At 41.4% G+C, this 19,249-nt stretch overlaps 1 protein-coding gene across 2 annotated transcripts in view; it reads right to left on the bottom strand.

Moving 5' to 3' along the window:
• Positions 1-4,430: 4,430 nt before the first annotated feature.
• FAM47E (family with sequence similarity 47 member E) overlaps positions 4,431-19,249 on the bottom strand; it is a 36,638-nt gene continuing 21,819 nt past the window's right edge. The window contains exons 6-8 of one of the 2 annotated variants that reach the window (XM_049630672.1): positions 18,774-18,929; positions 7,689-7,766; positions 4,431-4,827 (exon numbers count right to left, since the gene is read on the bottom strand). In XM_049630672.1, coding sequence (XP_049486629.1) covers positions 4,792-4,827; positions 7,689-7,766; positions 18,774-18,929 — 270 coding nt within the window. In that variant the 3' untranslated portion in view covers positions 4,431-4,791. Of the gene's footprint in view, positions 4,828-7,446; positions 7,767-18,773; positions 18,930-19,249 lie in introns of those variants that run through there. The other variant, XM_049630671.1, reaches the window with a different exon arrangement.

Genomic DNA, 19,249 nt, shown 5'->3' with positions numbered 1-19,249 from the left:
AAATAAGGAGGAAGCCACAATGTCTTATGATTTAGTCTTAGAAATCACCCATCATCACTTCTCCCACATTGTCCTGCTAAAAACCAAGTGTAGATACAGCCCACACTCAGGGAAAAGGAGTTACACACCACATGTTGAAGGGAGAAGCATTAAATAATTTGTGGACATTTTAAAATCAAACACAGATCCCCCACTCAAATCAGGAACTCCTTAAAGGACTTTCTAAAGGAATTTCATGTCTTGCAGCTATTAAACTGAGAGAGAAAGAGGGGGAGAAATGGGCCTTTTGAATGAGCTGAATTAAAATACCATTTGAATTCACAGCTTTGCCAGATCTCTTTTGTGAAGATAGAACATTGCTTGGGAAAAAGTGAGACCCTGAATGCTGAAATGTGAACACACAGGAAGATTCAGATGGCTTCTAGTTCCCCAAACCCCCGAGCCTATGGAAATACACCACTCAGATCTCCTGCTGTACAGAGTATAACTGACTGACACGGGGCTACTGCTGACCCTTGCACTGAGGCCATGCTCTCTGGGGCTGCTCCCAAACCAATGACAGAGCACACGGAAGTACCAAGGCTGGGCCATTCTGGCAAGATGTGAGAATCCGCCTTTTGGCAGCTTTGACTTGAAGACTCCCCATTGGCCTGGCCAAACCGTTATTTGAATTATGTTGCAGTTCAAGATTCTTCCTTCCCCAATCCCCCTTCCTTCCCTCTCTCCTTCCACAGGCATCACACATGCACTGTCATCTAAAGGCTCTCCCCATGTCCTCCTGCTTCCTCTCCCAGGAAATCTCTTTAACTTCGAATCCCATTTTGCCATCTGCTCCTTGGCAGACGCAAGCTAACACAGCCTTCCTTGTCAGATTCTCCCTACTCCCCTGTGTGTGAGGTTTTCCCTCCTCGCACGAAGCCTCTGTAATGACCTTTGTGGAAATAGCTGATTCTCTTCATTCTCCACCCCTAACATCTTTCATACCCCTGAATTCTCCCATCAGTAATGTGCTAGAGACTCTTTGTACCAGATCACAAAAGTCAATTAATAAATTCTCAGGAATTTAGTGAGCTGGTTGGGTAAACGTAGTCATTATTAAAACTTAAATATACTTACAGTTATATAAATTGCATTCACAGGGTGCCTGGGTGGCTCAGTCAGTTAAGCCTCCGACTCTTGATTCAGGCTCAGGTCATGGTCTCATGGTTCATGAGTTCGAGCTTCACATCAGGCTCTGTGCTGATGGTGCAGAGCCCGCTTGCACTATCTCTCTCTCTCTCAAAATAAGTAAATAAATAAACTAAAAAAACTTCTAAAATAATAAATTACATTAACCACAAAGGTAATAAAAACTCAAAGGCGTATCACTTTCTAGTTGTTAACAAACTTTCGTTAGTATCTATGCTCTTGAAGTTATTTACATCTACTATATCTGGGTGTTGGAAATAAAATATAATGGTGTACTAGCCTTCTCTTTGGATATTGAAGGCCAGATTTAGATGTGCTGTTTCAGCTCCTTTCTTCAGTAATCTGAGAGGTTGCCAGCTTTGAGTGCAGCCTGCAGCAAGAGAAGACTTGTAGCTGGTCCAGGAAGCTCTGGCCTCTGATCCAATGAATCCAATGTGCTTGAAACACCTGTGGCAGATAAGGCTGCAGAATGGAGCTTTGTCACGTCCAGAAAGGCAAAGCAGAGCACAGGCCCCCAGCATTTTGCAGCCTGGCCCTGAACTCTGTGGCATATAACTGTTCTCCTTTTGAGAGACTGATCTTGGTTTGTCACTTGGCACTGATAAATATGGGGGCCTGATCATGAGCCATTAGGTAACCAAGCGACTGGTGCCCGTTATAAACTCGGGGTCATCTGATCCACCAATCCATAAAGTCAGCTAGTATTTAGCGTGTGCACACACTGTGCCAGGCTCTCTTATGGGCACTTTACGCGGAGCATTTCCTTTGATCTTCACCAAAATTCTGGGAGGCAGTTCTGTTATTACTGCTATTATCCCTACGTTAGCTGAGAAAACTGACACGGAGAGAGGATGAGCAGTTTGCCCTCTAGTCATCGAGCTCATAAGTAGCAGAGCTTGGCGTGAACCCAGGCCCTCTGGCTCCAAAGTCCACATGTTTAATTACCAAATTATATTGCTTCTCACGATCACGTGGAAGTTTTCTGTATGGGATTGGGCTTGAGCAGAAATTGAAGACACAACAAATTGCATGGAGTGCCCAGTCCTCTCACACAGCCACTCTTCCTCAGCCTACACATCTGACTAGGGATGTTCTCTGAGATCAGGTCTCTGAACAGACAACCTGCACAATACGATCACAGCAGCCACAAGTGGACGCCACAACACTAAAGCCCAGCTCAAGGCTGGCCCTGAAGAACAACTGGGGAGAATTTTCCAGTAGGGCGAGTTCTTAGGATTTCATCCTGTTGACCACATTGTCTGAAAGGAGAAATGGTCTGAGGTGTACATGTCACCTATACTAGTCAGTAGCTGAGGATTTAGCTCAGCAGCCAGACTCGGAAGGATCACAGATGCAAGGCTGATGGTGACAAAGATGCTTGGGAGAAGAGGTATTCAGGGGATCTCTCAGAATGGATCCTCTGGAGTATGAGGATATTTGGTTCTTCGTGAATACCCACCAAAGGTCTCCACTGTAGAGGAAGTGCTCAATAATCAGGTGAAAAGGCTTACCTAGCCTTGGATGTCAGCCCACTTCTTTCCCCAGGCACTCCAACGTTGCCTGGTGATCTCATGAACAATGTGGGCATAGAGGCAGAAATGCAGACTATACGTGGGTTTCAGCAACTTGGACTTTCCCCTCACCAAGGCTGATCTAGCTTCTACTCCTGTTGAATATTTAGTTGTCCGGCAATTAAAACTAAACCTGAGTCGGGGCGCCTGGGTGGCGCAGTCGGTTAAGCGTCCGACTTCAGCCGGGTCACGATCTCGCGGTCCGTGAGTTCAAGCCCCGCGTCAGGCTCTGGGCTGATGGCTCGGAGCCTGGAGCCTGTTTCCGATTCTGTGTCTCCCTCTCTCTCTGCCCCTCCCCCGTTCATGCTCTGTCTCTCTCTGTCCCAAAAATAAAAAATTAAAAAAAAATTAAAAAAAAAATATATATATATATATATATATTATAAAAACTAAACCTGAGTGCCTGATATAAATTAGGCATGAATGTAACAAAGCCAGGAGCAGTGTGGCCAGAAAAAGAAGTAGATTCTCTCCAGACCACCACTGCCAACACCACTTCTTACTCAGCACCTGACTGTCAGATCCCAGCACTGATTGCCCAAATCCTGCCCCAGCCTGTCTCATCGAACCAGATTCCTCCTCCACTGGGCGTGCGGGAGGAGCAGCTGTCCTTCTGTTGCTCTTGTGGGCTACCATACATGTGGGCATGTGTGATGAGTTGAAAACATCCAGGAAGTCTGAGAAAAGTGGCCTAACTGGAATAGCTACGTTTTCTGATTTGGATTTGTTTTCCTGTGTAACCAACCTCTGCCCACACCAACACTGATAGATGTACTGAATGTTTATTCACTGCCATGGAATTCTACCCAACACTGGTTCTCACTAAGTAACTAATTTTACAGGAGTGGGCTGAAACTGTGGGGTTCATGCTTCTATCATGTACTCCGTCACCCTAAACTCTGGCTTCACAGAGGGCATGGCAAAGACTCATTTTATGGCACAATTGCTATGTAGTCAGTACAACATACAGATGATTGAGATGAAATCAGGACAGTCCCTAAGGATGAAAGGTCATCACCCAAAAACTTTATATTTGAAGACAGATTCAGTAACTCAGAAAACTTTGGGACTCAATATGCTTTTAATAAATTCCCTTTTTGATTAAATTTTACACAGTGGGTTTCATAGAGAAAGATCTAGAAGGATATGTTCCAATGAGTTAAGAGTGGTTATTGTTGACTCTACAGGAATTAGTCACATTTTCAATATTACTTTTGTTAGTTTACTTTTTCTGATTTTCCTAACAGGAGCATTAACATTTTAAACAAAAAATAATTTTTGGAAAATTAACTTAAAAATCTATATCATTCTGAGAGGCGCCTGGGTGGTTCAATCGGTTAAGCATCCAACTCTAGATTTTTGCTCAAGTCATAATTTCACAGTTTGTGAGATCAAGCCCCATGCTGGGGCTTGATCTTCCCCTCCTTCATGCATGTGTGCGCTCTCTCTCTCTCTCTCAAAATAAATAAATAAACATTTTTAAATTAAAAAATAGAAATATATACCATCTTGAGTCACCATTAAACTTTATGACTTATGACATTTATTATCAAGACTAACATGTCTTAGTCTTTAGTTCAAAATTAAAGAAAATAATATTCTAAAGAAAGAATAAAGGAGGTGTTCACTCAAAACCAAGGAAAATAATACTATTGGAAAATGCAATAGAGTAATTTTGCTTTTATTATGGTTTTATACGTTTTTTACAAATAGCTGATATAACTATGTTATATTGACAATGCCACAAAAATATGAGAAGACTATATGTGAATATTGATCTCACAGTTGATATGATACATAAGATACTGATTAACAGAAGCAGAGAGCCATTGTGAAATGTTTGTATTAGGTATGAAATTATGAACGTTGCCAAGTCAAAGTTGTACAACCACGGAACACTCATAAATTGTATTTAAGGTTTAAAAATGAGGTAGAGAAATAGCCAAGTATGTAGTAAATAAAATTGGTCTAATCATCCTCCCAAGATTCTTCTATGCTTGAGTTATTTTATAGAAGTCTTATTACACTCACATTAACATTCCTTCCTGATGTACATCTTCTCAAGGAACTTTAAAAAAAAAAAACACACAAAAGATGAGTAAACCTTCATTAGATTGGAAAACAAAAATTGTACAGTCCTGCCCACAGCCACTACCATACACAAATTCACAATCTCACACTCGGACCTATATCCTTCTGGTACTCAAAATCTCATGTTGGTAATTGGCCACGAGAGATGTGGGACTTTGGAAGGTAGTTTCACAGCATCAGAAATACCTAGATCTAATTCCCATTTGTTCTCTGCCCGAGTCCAGCCCAGCTCAGCTCAAGCTCAACAAAGCCTTGTGCTGCTCATCCCTTCTATTAAAAACCCGGGACCCATCTGTGTAGCAGACAGAATGAAGCCAAGAGTAATGAATAGAGTGGACAATCCAGCAGCAGATGCTGGAATGTGTGTAAAGCACCTGTGTTCATGTAACATATGAATGTGTATGTACAATGTACATAGACCTTATGGGAGTAAAAAGGGAATATTTGTGTATATATGACATACATATGTGAAATATATGTATGACATATTTATGAAATAGATACAGTAAAATATATTCCCTCCTCTCTTTTAGTTGAAATTATATTGATAAAATAGATGATATGGGATGTAAGAATAAAGGAAGAAGATATATTCCAGGGTTTTGAATGACAGGGGTTCTCAGAGGACTCAGCTGTGGTCAGGGGCATCATCTATCTTTAGTTAATGCAGCTAAAAGAGTATAGTCAACTTTGCCCAAAGTTGAACTAAATATTCATCAACAAAATGAATAGAACCAAAAGGGGACAGATCAAAACGAAAAAAAAACTTCTGAGTTCTGCCACTAAAAATATTATGACAGAACTGAGTTATTATAAGAGCAAACAAGGATTACATATATATATACATATATATACATATTTACATATATATATACATATATATACATATATAAGGATTATATATGTATATATATATATAAAAACAAGGATTATATATAATCTTTGGCAAGAGGAATATATATGTGTGTGTGTATACACACACATCACACTTATATATATATCACATAATTATCATATATATATCACATAATTATACTTGTGCTTAAGTGCATTTATATATGTTATAAAATCTATAATATGTGCAATTATGTTATCATATAAAATATTATCAACATATTGTATATTTCACACATGTAAGTATGCAAATGTACATTTATGTGACCCTCACATACAGATTAGGCAGTTATAAGTACATAAATGTATATAAGTATGGTAAATATATCTCACAGGCCTCTTACTGATGCTGAAAGCTAAAGGAGATATTTCATCCAGTTTTTTTTTTTAACTTTTATTTATTTTTGAGAGACAGAGAGAGATAGAGCATGAGTGAGAGGGGCAGAGAGAGAGGGAGACACAGAATCTGAAGCAGGCTCCAGGCTCTGAGCTGTCAGCACAGAGCCCAACATGGGGCTCGAACCCACAGACTGTGAGATCAGGACTTGAGCCAAAGTCAGATGCTTAACCGACTGAGCCACCCAGGCACCCCTCATCCCAGTTCTGTAATGGAGTCTTTTCACCCTTCTCTCCTCACACTCTAGACTTCCCCTCACATTTAACTTTGAAACCAGTCTGCATCTGAGTTTTGTCAATATATTTATTTGCCAGTAAGTATAAGCTATTGTTAGTTGTATCATTCATGGGAAAAAAGAAATCCAGTGTCCCATCTCCCAACCTTCTGACCATCTTGGCTGCACGGCTTCCTAAAGACTCATGGGATGTGCACACAGAGGGCCCTGAATAAACACATGACTTAACAGCTATGACTTTGGCAGCATGACTAGCTGTTTTCTTGCTGTGGTGACAGGGCTGGTCTGGACACAGAACTCTGGGCTCTGAGGCCCTTCTGCTAAAAATGGTCCACTCTGCCAACCTCCCACCCCACCCATGTTGCAACTGGCCTTCCAAAGGTGGCCGCTCCAAGTGGGAGGCAGCTGGGGCTAGCTTTACAAGTTAAGAGAGGAGAAACTAGATGAGGGGTGAGAGAAAGTGGGAAAAATACAAAGATATTGGTGGGCCCCTGGGAAGTGAACATTTGTCCTAGTCTGTTTCCACACAAGGCTGACCCACACAGGCTAATTCCTATTGTGAATCTCAGCTCCATTTTGTCCTGACCCGAGCCATAGCTCTCTGTCCTTAGATGTGGAAGTAAAAGACACTCAAAGACTTCCTAGTGACTTCAGAGTGTTTGAGTAACAGAGTTTGCAAGATACATGCCCTGCACATAGACCCCTTCCACTTTGCCCCCGTTAAGGCCAAACTCCAGACAGGTGAGTCGGCAGGAAGACAGCACCTCTGACAGCAGAAACCAAATAGGTAGAATAAAAAAAGCAAAAGCCAAATCCTATCTCTGGGCCTTTGTCTAGGGAAAAGCATGCCCTTCCTTCCAGGAACCTGAGTCCTGGTATGAGAAGTACTAACGACCCTTGAACATTGCTACAGGGGTTTGGGGCACCAACCCCCCACTCAGCTGAAACTTCGTGTATAAGCTTTGACTCCCCAAAGACTTTACCAATAGCTTACTGTTGACCAGAAGCCTTACTGATAACATAAACAGTTGATTAACATAGATTTTGTGTATTATATTTATTATAGACTGTCTTCTTACATTAAAGTAAGCTAAAGAAAAAATGTTATTAAGAAACTCATAAGGAAGAGAAAATATGTTTACAGTAACATACTACATTTATCAAAAAAAAAAATTCATGTGTAAGTAGACCACAGTTTAAGCCTATGTCGTTCAAGACTCAACCATATTTTGCTTTGGAGAGGGTGCTGACTCTGCCCTATCAACAACCGGGAGCCCCTCAGCAAGCCTTTCTGAAATGACCCTTTACTCACACTCGGCATCCTGTAGCCCCTGCTTAGAATGAAATCCTTAAAGGCAATTGTTCCATGAAGGTCTGCAAGTAACTCCCCCTAAAAGAGGAATCACATGTAAAAAAAAAAAAAAAAAAAAAAAAAAAAAGTCAGCTGTCAGAAGCTTGATTTCATTCTTGTCCTAATTAAAAGCATTTAAGCTCTTTATGAAGTACCTTATTTTAAATCACTTCCTCCTCATCTGGGAGTGTATGTGTGGATAATGTTCTCAAATCAGTGAATATAAAGGCTTTCAAAAGATGTCCAACTTTCTCTCCTTTCTCTACCATTGTATTAAAGATAAGCAATACAGTTTAGCAATTAGACAATTATTAAGTCAAGATGTCTGGAATCTAACCTTTTTGAGATTAATAAGTATGATACTGTGATTTTTATTTTTATCTTTTTTTAATGTTCATTTATTTATTTTGAGAGAGAGAGCACGTGGATAAGCAGCAGAGGGGCAGAGAGAGAGAGAGAGAGAGAGAATCCCAAGCAGTCTCTGTGCTGTTAGCACAGAGACTGATGTGGGGCTCCATCCCACGAACCATGAGATTGTGACCTGAGCTGAAATCAAGAGTTAGACGCTTAACCAACTGAGCCACCCAGGCACAATACTGTGATTTTCTTTTCTTTTTTTTATTATGATTTTTTAAATTTTTCTTTAAATTTACATCCACATTAGTTAGCATATAGTGCAATAATGATTTCAGAAGTAGATTCCAGTGATCCATCCCTTATGTATAATACCCAATGCTCATCCCAACAAGTGTCTTCTCTAATGCCCTTTACCCATTTGCCCATCCCCCCACCCACAACCCCTCCAGCAACCCTCAGTTTGTTCTCTGTATTTAAGAGTGTCTTATGTTTTGCGTCTCTCCTTGATTTTGTATTATTTTTACTTCCTTTCCCTTATGTTTACCTGTTTTGTATCTTAAATTCCTCATATGAGTGAAGTCATATATTTGTATTTCTCTGACTGACTTCGCTTAGCATAATACCCTCAAGTTCTATCCACGTAGTTGCAAATGGCAAGATTTCATTCTTTTTGATAGCTGAGTACTACTCCATTGGACAATATTGTGATTTTTAATAAGAAATATATCTGGTCTTCTTCCCATTCCCAGCACAGAGCTCCTAAAACCATGGCAATTTCCAACTAATAAGAGCCACAAAGATGAAAGGAGAATTTTGTGTTCTTCACAACTAGCCCCTTTTAGTCACAACAGAGTTTATTTTGATGAAGTGATTTTTGGAAAGTCCCTCAATGGCCACAGGATGGGGTCAGGTTGCCAGAGGAAACAACCACGTATTGGAACTTTTGACTCCACCCTGAAATCTCTGGCTGAATTAATCACTGGTGACCAATGATTGAAACAACCATTCCTACTTATGAAAGCCTCCATAAAAACCCAAAAGGATAGGGTTCAGAGAACTTCCAGCCTGGTGAGCATGTGGAGATTTCAGGAGGGTGGTGTGCCTGGCTAGGGCACAGAAGCTCTGCACCCTTTTTCATATACCTCGCTCTGTGCATCTGGCTATTCTTGAGTTATATCCTTTTATAATAAAGCCATAATCTGGTAAGTTGTTTTCCTAAGTTTTCGAGCAGATGATAGAACCTGAGGAGGAGGTGTGGGGGAATCCCAGCTGAATGGTCAGAAGCACAGGTGATAATCTCAATTTGTGATTGTGAGGGCAGTGTTGCGAGACTGAGCCCTTAACCTGTGGGGTCTGATGCAAACTCCAGGTAGAGTGTCGGAAATGAGTTAAGTTGGAGGACACCCAGCTGATGTCTGGTGAATCAGAGAATTGCTTGGGGGTGAGGGGGGAAACTGGATACATTTGGTGACCAGAACTGAGAGTAGTAGAGGAAGAAACAGGAGTGTTTTTCCCACAGGACAAATAGCCACAATTTTTAGATGTTAAAAAAGAACAACAGCCCCAACAAGGAGTCACTTCTGTTAAGCCCCACCCAGATTTAACACCTAACCTAACTGCCATTTCAGCCTCTCCCAGGAGTGGGATTTTAAGCCAGTCAGTCTGGAATTTTCTGATGAGCACTAGTGAGGTACTCTGCATAAGGACCCCAGCCCCTCCCTCTAAGGAAGGTGACCTTACCTAAAACAATCCTTTCTTTTCTTTTGCTAATAACTTCCTTATCCTGCCCTATTTCTGCCTATAGAAGCCTTCCATTTTGTGCAAGTCCTTGGAGCACACTTCTGTCTGTTAGATGGGATGCTGCCCAATTCATGGATCACTGAATAAAGGCAATTAGATCTTCAAATTAACTTGGTTGAATTTTTGTTCTCTGACGGTTTGGTGGCAGCAGGGGGACCAAAGGAGACTTCCAGTGGCTTTGGGGAACAACAAGAAACAGACATGGTGCCTGAGAACACTTCATTCTCTTGCTGCTTCTGAGGGCCATTGGTCACTTGGTTTCAGTTCTGAGCTCTGCTCCCTGCATCAAGCTGGTGATCTAACTCGCTTTCCACATTTCCCTTCCACTGGAAAGCCCCGCCCTTGGTTCTATCACCAGATCCATGCTGGGAACCGCTTGGTGGCAGCTATAGTTCCCCATTTGTTTGGGATCAGTCCACAGTCCCTATACTTTCAGGTCTGCTGGTTCAATCCTTTTTCTAATCTCCAGATTCCACACAGGGAACTCTAGTGGTTATGGGTCAGAGTTGGACTGGGTCCAACTTCAAAACCAGACTGGGTCTGATTTGGGATTGGACTGGGTCCAATTTCAGCTGCTCTGGGCCTGACTTGGGCTGGATGGGTCCAGGGGGAGGCCTCAGGTATTAAGTATTAAATAAGGGCTAGTTGCTAATAATAATCTCAGAAGCTGAGCGGAAAAGATTGGTGGGGTGGGGTTGAGCATTTAAAGGTTGTTACAGTGCTTGCCACTTTAAGAGGACTTCTGTGATAGGCAATCTGAGTATCAATTTAGCTCCAAGAAACCCAAAGACCTGCTAGCTAAAAGAAACGGGATCCTTTATATCCAGAGATCCACCTCCCCACATGCTTGTCTATTTTAATGTCTGAGAACTATGGTCCCAGAGACTGCAGATATCTAGCAAAATGGCAAAATTTTACTAAAAATAACCTAGAGTAACAATGGCCATTATGGGGAACATTCCAATTAGACAAGATCACTTATTTTGAAAATGCTCTTGAGAGGGGTGCCTGGGTGGGTCAGTTGGTTAAGCATCCAACTCTTGATTTCGGCTCAGGTCATGATCTCATGACCCTGAGATCAAGCCCTGCTGCATCAGGCTCTGTACTTACAGTATGGGGCCTGCTTGGGATTTTCTCTCTCCCTCTCCCTCTGCCCCTCCCCCATTCATGCTCTCCCTCCCTCCCTCTCTCTCTCTCAAAATAAACATTTTTTAAAAAGGGAAAAAAGCACTTGAGGGCAAGAGGGTCTAAGTTGAACACACAGAATGGGATGCTTACTTTAGTTGGTATGCAGACGTCTCCACAAGGTTTGAAGATTCCAAAATAGCCTCATTAAAAGACTTGGTTACAAAAAGCCAGTGAAAAATTAAAGACACTAGAGGTACAGAAAACAAAAGACCACAGGACTGATGTAACTCCTACTGCTCCCCCATCCTTTTTCACCTGACAACTCATGTTTTACTAATCCTCTGTCTGAACATCCTTTCCACTCTTAAGAGACTATTGGACAGTTACCAGTTACCTTTTAAAATAAAACTACCTGGGGGGGGGGGGGGCCTGAGTGGCTCAGTCAGTTAAGGGACCAACTCTTGATCTCGGCTCAGGTCATGATTTCACAGGTGGAGCCCCACATCAGGCTCCACAATGACAGCTCAGAGCCTGCTTGGGATTCTCTCTCTCCCTCTCTCTCTGCCCCTCTCCTGCACATTCTCTCCGGCTGTCTGGCTCTCTATATCTCTCTAAGTAAATAATACACTTTAAAAAATAAATAAAATTAAAATAAAATAAAACTACCAAGGTTGCAAACGAATTTCTCAGTTATCTTTTATCTCTTGGTCAACGACTGAACATTTAATGGCTGTAATTAAATAAATTCCTAAATCTAGGGAGGAAGCCTGAAAGTTTTTTGAAGAATCTGAGTCCTTATCAGTGCCTATGACACCAAGATGCCAGGTCTTTATCAGCATGTAAACATGTGAAGCCCAAAAATGGATGCAGTCAGCAAGACAGCAAAAGCCCATGGATGATATTCAAGCTCTTTGGTCTTCAACATCTCAGGGATTAGAAAAAGCTCACAAAATAGCAGCTGAGCTGTTACACATTCCTAGGTATAACTAAGCCTCTCCCTAAATCACCTCAATAACCATTAAAGCCTGAGGCGTCAAACCCATAGAAGACCTAATTGCTCAGGGTTAATCATTCCCTGTACCAGTTCCTGCAACAGCTGCCCAGTCTTGCAAGTCTAGAAACCTAATGGACTGGGATATTGATTTTTTTCCAGGATTTGAGACCTATTAATAAGACATTTATTCCCCATCTCCCAGTCATTCCAAACCTGAACACCCCTTCGTCACAAGTTCTACCAGACTCAAAATGGTCCACTATTGTGGACCTCTGTTTAGCCTTTTTCAACATCCTTGGAGACCCCAGTAACCAGTATCTATTTGCCTTACTTGGAACTATCAACACTATACCTGGACAATCATGCCTCAAGAGTTCATTGAGGCTCTCTCTCACCTCTCTAGAGCACTTCACCCAGGGTTAAGCACACTCCAGTTCCAAGGGAAATCAACCCTTTTACAATATATAGAAGACCTCTTGCTATGCTCAGCTACTAAAGAGGAATCCATAAAAGATTCCATTTATTTGCTACAGCAGTTAGCTGAAAAGAGACACAAAGTCTCTAAGAAAAAATTATAATTATCTCTAGACATTGTTCATTACCTGGGTCATTATCTAAGCCCTGGAGGAATTCAGCTGTCTCCCAAAAGAATTAAGTTAATCCAGGAATTTCTGTCAACTAGGTGACAGATTTGTGGATTACTAGGCTTGGCTTGCTACTGCAGCCTATGGACTCCTAAATTTTCTCTATTAGCTATCCAACTCTAGGAACTGACTAAAATTTCAGTCCCTGAACACTTTCCTTGGGAAGACAAACAGGAACAGACTTTTAGGAGACTAAAGCAAGAGCCTTAAGAACTGCCTGCCCTGGGGCCACCTAACTATCCAAAACCTTTCACCTTATTTGTGCAGGAAAGGGATAATCAAGCCCTGGGAATGCTCACACAAGAGCATGGTAATAAACGTAGACCTATTGCCTCGTACAGTACACAACCTGATTGAATTGCTCATGCCTATGTAGCCATCTTAAGGCTACAGTCATAGTTGCAAAGTAAGTATAACCCTCATCAGATCTGACCCTAGGAAATGATGTTTCCTTGCAAACTTCACCCACTGTCCAAAGTCTACTTAACTCAGAATTGACAACATTTCTTGCAAGTAGACTAACTTCCTATGAGATCCTTCTGCTTTCACCAATCTGTGTCTTAAACTTTGCAACACCTTTAGGGCGCCTGGGTGACTCAGTTAGTTAAGCATCCAACTCTTGATTTTGGCTCAGATAGTGATCTCGCAGTTCATGGGATCAAGCTCCACGTCAGGCTCTGTGCTATCAACACAGAGCTTGGGCTTATCCCTTTTTCTCTTCCCCTTTCCCACTTGCACCCTCTTTCTCTCTCAAAATAAATAAATAAACTTAAAAAAAAACTATTAAACTTTGCAACACCCTTAATCCTGCTATGTTACTACCTCTATCTGAAGGAGGCAAATCCATGACTACAGGGTACTAATGTCCCATTTTGTGATACCATGTCCTTATGGATGAGATACTCCTTTACTCCTGATCTAACCTTTGTGATGGGTCATACTGTAGAAATGAAAAAAATGGATTTCTAGGCTGGCTGTGCTCTTACTACCGAACATGACCTACTCGAAAGAGGAAATATTTCATAAGCTACATCCATGCAACAAGCAGAGCTCCACGCCCTTTCCAGAGCATGCCAATTATCAGAAGGACAAACTTAAAATACTGATAGCCAGTATGCCTTGGGGGTCGTCCATGATTCAGGCATATTACAGAAAAAAAGGGGCTTTCTTATGTCCTCTGGGACTCAGTCAAAAATGGACAAGTAAATGATCTCTATCCTCTCACCTCCTGAAATTGCTGTCATCAAAATTGAGGCTCATACTGAAAGACTGAACCTGAGTGTCAGGCAAATGCCCCAGCTGACTTTCATGCAAAGGCAACAGCAAAAAAATCTATAAATATTGTGGCACATATGGATGAAATCCATTCTGCTTCTGCAAAAAAACAAAAAAAAACAAACAAAAAAAAAACAAAAAACGACCCCTCATTGCCAGATTTTGCCATCCTAATGTCCTTGTAACATGGCAATAGTCTGCTCTGGAGTCAGAAATTAAGATGGGTAAGCAAGGGCTGTAAATTAAATGAACAGTTGGGGCCACAGGAAAACCAAGACAGCTGCTTGACTCTTCCTGGATCCCTGACAAACCCCACTTTTTGGTTTTTGCATTACTAAACCCACCACTGGGCATTTAAGATGAACTCAAATTATGAATTGACATTGGGGGAGAGACTTCTATAAAATTGCAAAAAGAGTCTGCAGCAATCTGACCTGCCAAGTCCATAATCCTAGAAAAACTATTTTTGTCTTCAAAGACCTCAGACCTCCTCCCTCTGGACCCTTTGAACAGCTGCAGCTGGACTTCATTAAACTGCCACTTCATGTGGGTTTCAGTATGTTCTTGTCACTGCACTTGTGTGTTGTAGATTCCTTGAAGCCTTCCCCTGCTGCAAGGGTGATGCCCTCACAGTACAAAGACACTGTCAGAGAATTTGTTTCCCATTGGGGGATAGCTTCCACAATCTCCAGTGATCAAGTACCCATTGCCAAGTACCCATTTGACTTGACATATCATGTGAGGCTTAATGAAAACCTTGCTGACTTTTTGGAATTATCATTGTCTTTATCACCCTGACTCATCAGGCAAGGTTGGGAGAACTAATGGGATCCCCAAACTTAAAATTTCTAAACTGGCTGAAATCACTGGGCTCCCCTGGCTGACGGTATTGCCTTTGGTCTTCCTGACTGTTTGCAGCACCCCCTTTGGGAAACATAAACTCACTCCTCAGGATCTGGTCACCAGCAGACCAATGTCTTATACAACCTTCGGCTGATCCCTTGTTGTCTCATGCTAGTATGACCAGCTACTGTCTTTACTGTCTGATGCTTAAGCCTATCATCAACAGACTAAAGAAGACTTCCCTGATCCCAATTCAAGGGATCCTGTTGGTCAGTCTAGAGCCTGGTGATTGGGTACTCTAGAAGCATCATCAGAGGAAGACAACCCTTGAGCCCCATTAGAAGGGATCTTACCAAGTACTCCAGACCACTGACACTACTACAAAACTAGAGGGCATTGAGCCCTGGACACACATCTCACAGCTAAAGAAACCTCCACTTGAAATCTGGTCCTGTACAGATGCTGGAGACCTTCGAATCACATTGATGAGAAAGAGAAGTATCTGGCACCAAAGTAGACTGCTTCTACCCAAAACACTGGGTAGTCAACATTTCATAATTTGACTAAACATGAAACCCCTTCTTCTTCTATTTCTTTTCATTACTCTAACATTGGCCAGGAAAGATAATTCTATCATCTGTCTCTCCCAGTCCATTGCTAAGGGAGGCAAACTTTCAGATTTGTCAAACTGGATTTGTCATCATGCAAGAGACAAGAGACCCACTGGTCCTCCCTGTGACTAATTTCTCTTATATTCCCAATGTCACCACAAACTACAGTCGACCCCTGCTCAGAAGTAGACACATTTATTTATGTGAATCTTCATACATTTGCACCCCCACATTCCCATGATTATCAAGATCAGATCTGCCCCCACTCACCAAGAGATCTCAGCAGCAGCATCCATCTTTGTAAGGCACTTAGGATGACTTTTTATTTCAGGCTAGGTGATTCTCTTCCCATATGCACTAAAAACCTGACTGACCTCTGGTTTAGGAACAAATACAAATCAGACTATGACCAGAGACTTCTCCTTAACTCTTGGAGACATTGCAGATTCCATTGCTAAGACACGAGCTGCCCAGGAAAGATCCGTAGACTCTCTGGCCAAAGTCGTTCTTGATAACAGGATTAGCTTTTAGCTGAGCCAGGAGGTGTCTGTGCTGTGGCCAACACCACATGCTGTACCTGGATTAACACTTCTTGGGAAGCTGAAACTCAGTTACATAACATCACCGAGCAAGCCACTTGGCTTCAAAGGGTGACTCTTACTGCTGGGTCGTTCTCCGTTCTCCGATTAGTTGGGTCTCAGGAACCATGGCTCCAAAGAGCACTCCAAACAGTGGGAATTAGCCTGCTTAGAATTTTCATAACAATCCCCCTGGTGTGTTCCAGTCTCTCAAAAACTCCAAATGCATGTTTATAGCTGCTAATCACCAAGCAAATGATCTCCTTAAGGCTGGAACATCAAAAAAGGGACAAAGAGAATGACTGACTAAAAAATTGTGAGCCTGAAGTCATGACCTGTAAATGCCACAGAGATTCATGAAAAAAACAGGATCCACAAAAGCTTTGAGAACTACAGAGCACTAGCTGAGATTGGCACTAATACCTTATATTTTGATCACACCTCTCAGTTCAGCTGACAGTTTCATGAAAAGGAAGGGCATTGTTAAAAAGAAACAAATGGAGGGGTGTCTTGGTGGCTCAAACGTCCCACTCTTGATCTTGGCTCAGGTCACGATCTCACCATTTGTGAGACTGAGCCCTGCTTTGGGCTCTGCACTGACAGAGTGTGGGATTCTCTCTCTCCCTCTCTCCCTGCCCCTCCCCTCCCTGCTCACTTGTGCTCTCTCTGTCTCTCTCTCTCTCCCTCTCAAAATAAATAAATAAACTTAAAAAGAAAAAGAAGCAAACGGAGTCACTTACGTTAAGTGCCACCAAGATTTAATACCTAATCTAATTGCAGTTTCAGCTCCCCCAGGAGTGGAATTTTAAACCCATTAGTCTGGAATTTCCAGATCAGCACTAGTGATGTACTCTGCATAGGACCCCGTGCTTCCACCTTAGAAAGGAGACCTTGCCGGAACAATCTTTTCTTTTGCTGATAATTTCTTTGACCCAGCCCATTTCTGCCTATAAAAGCCTTCCATTTTATACAGCTCTTTGGAGCACCCTTCTATTTGTTAGGTGGGATGCTGCCCAATTCACAAGTCATTGACTAGAGCCAATCACACCTGTAAATTCACTTGATTGACTTAAACTTCAAAGGGCATGATAATCAGAAAAGATTGGATGCAGTCCCAACATCTTTGGGGCATTCACATATCTTTTTGGTTTTACCTTTCATTTATTTGAATTTGAAAATTGGATGGATAAGTTTATGTCATTGTAATTCAGTTCTTTAAAACCATTTCACCTTCCAAAGGAACTCTGTCAAGAACATACCAAAGTCATGTGTTCCCAGCAAGATAGCCAAGTCCTCATAGTGACTGTCCCCTCCCAACATCCTGTCACTCCTGTGTCTTGTGAATTGGGATGCTATAGTCAAGTGGCACCAACTAAAGTTAACAGGGAAATTCAATCTTCAGGAAGTACAAAAGTGTGATTTATAAACATCATTAGAGAACAATCCCGTTGTTTTGACTCCTCCCTATGTCTAAGCTGCCTGGTAAACAATCTTTTACTATAATATATAACTGAGTTTCCAAAATTTAAACATTACTTCTTTTTCATGAACTGTCACCGTTGTGGCAAACATCTTTACTCGTGTTCACCATCAAAATGGAATAATTTTGCAAAATTCCTTACACCTTTAAGAATTAGTCTTTAAGAACATATTTCTAAAAAGAGAACTTATAGACACCTTAAAACAAAAGTTTTGCATCTATTTTTGTTTTGCAATATTTGATTCATTGAGAATTATTCATTTATTCATTATTCATGTTTTGTTATTGTTTAAAGTGCAACTGAAATAGTTTTGTGTTATGTATTAAATTCACATGAACTTAGATACTTTGCTCAAAGACCATATGCCAAGAAATTCTACTGAACATTATTTACATTACTTTTTGGCTTCTGTAAGCATCTTGTGCTCATAAATTTGTGTCATGCCTTACATCTGAAAAATAAGAATTTCATATACACTACTAGAAAAGATAAAAGTGACCATCCTTCCTGCCTCAGCTTTCCAATCTAAAGGAAGCAATCGGTGAGTGATTACTGAATGAATGAGTCAGCACATCTGTATGGCATTTTGTTTTGAAGTGTTTTCACATCATTATCTGGGGAAAGTTTTGGACCTGTCGTAAAAGAGAAGGGGTCACAAATATTCTTATCAGAGTTCTATTCAGGTGTCATGTCACTATTTCCAAATTTCCAGGACTACAATGAGTATCTTCTGTCTGTGAGGCATGTACACAAGGCTGGGCAGGCACAGAGTTTATTTGCAGTAAAATTAGAGCACATACTTGTTATGTGTGTCTGTTGCTTTGCAATATCAATTGGTGCTTATTAACCTTTACCCCTTTTCTCCTAGACAGGTCCTGCTACTCTGGGAATTGCATAAAGAAGCTTCCTCAATGCAGTTTTGAACTCTTTAACAGGCACCCACTGCTGACATAAAAACCAGCTTCACATGTATTTACTCAAAGAGAACCCATGACGTTATATCCACTCTGAGTACTGGGGTGGTCCTACCAGGTCACACCACCCTTTGAACAGCCAATTTATCCATAGAATCCATTGTTCCAAGAATGCTAGGTATATGATGAATGGTTGCCCCATCTTTTGAGACATTGTGTCTACCATAAAGCCAGGAGATTTCAAGTCTTACTTACTACACATATAATGTGTATATGTGTAACCTCATAGAATGGCTTGGCTTTCTCATTGCCGAGTTCAATACGCAAGCAGTAAGACCTTCTGGAACCTCTGTTCCACCCAGAACTCTAACTTCACCATGAGATGGCAATCGGATGATCAAATCTCAGCACATACACGTACCCGTTCCTGCAGCTCCTTTTTAAAATTCTCATCTTGAGCTTTACATGAGACCATAGGGTCAACCAAAGGTTCATCTGCTCTTTGCTTTTTCCACAACTTGGTGTTCAGGTACCAGGCTCCATACTTCATCTTCACATACTTTGGTTTATAAGAATTCTACAGAAAATAACATAATTCCCAACTTCATTAGGTTTTTTTATGTCTGTCACTTCAATAAGTCTAAGATTTAGCTTATGAAAGCAGAAGGATTTTTTTAAGTTTATTTAGTTTGAGAGAGAAAGAGCGGGGGTGGGGGGTGGAGGCAAAAAGAGGGAGAGAGAGAATCCCAAGCAGGTTCCTTGCTGTCAGCACAAAGGCTGACATGGGGCTCGATCTCATAAATCATGAGATCATGACCTGAGCAGAAATCAAGAATCAGACGCTTAATGGACTGAGCCACTCAGGTGCCCTGAAAGCAGTAGCATTTATATTTAGCT

The sequence above is a fragment of the Panthera uncia genome, chromosome B1, assembly GCF_023721935.1.
Source record: "Panthera uncia isolate 11264 chromosome B1, Puncia_PCG_1.0, whole genome shotgun sequence".
NCBI classification, from domain to species: Eukaryota; Metazoa; Chordata; class Mammalia; order Carnivora; family Felidae; genus Panthera; species Panthera uncia.
The sequence above is the reverse complement of the archived record's forward strand: the minus strand, read 5'-3'. Positions and strand labels throughout refer to the sequence as shown.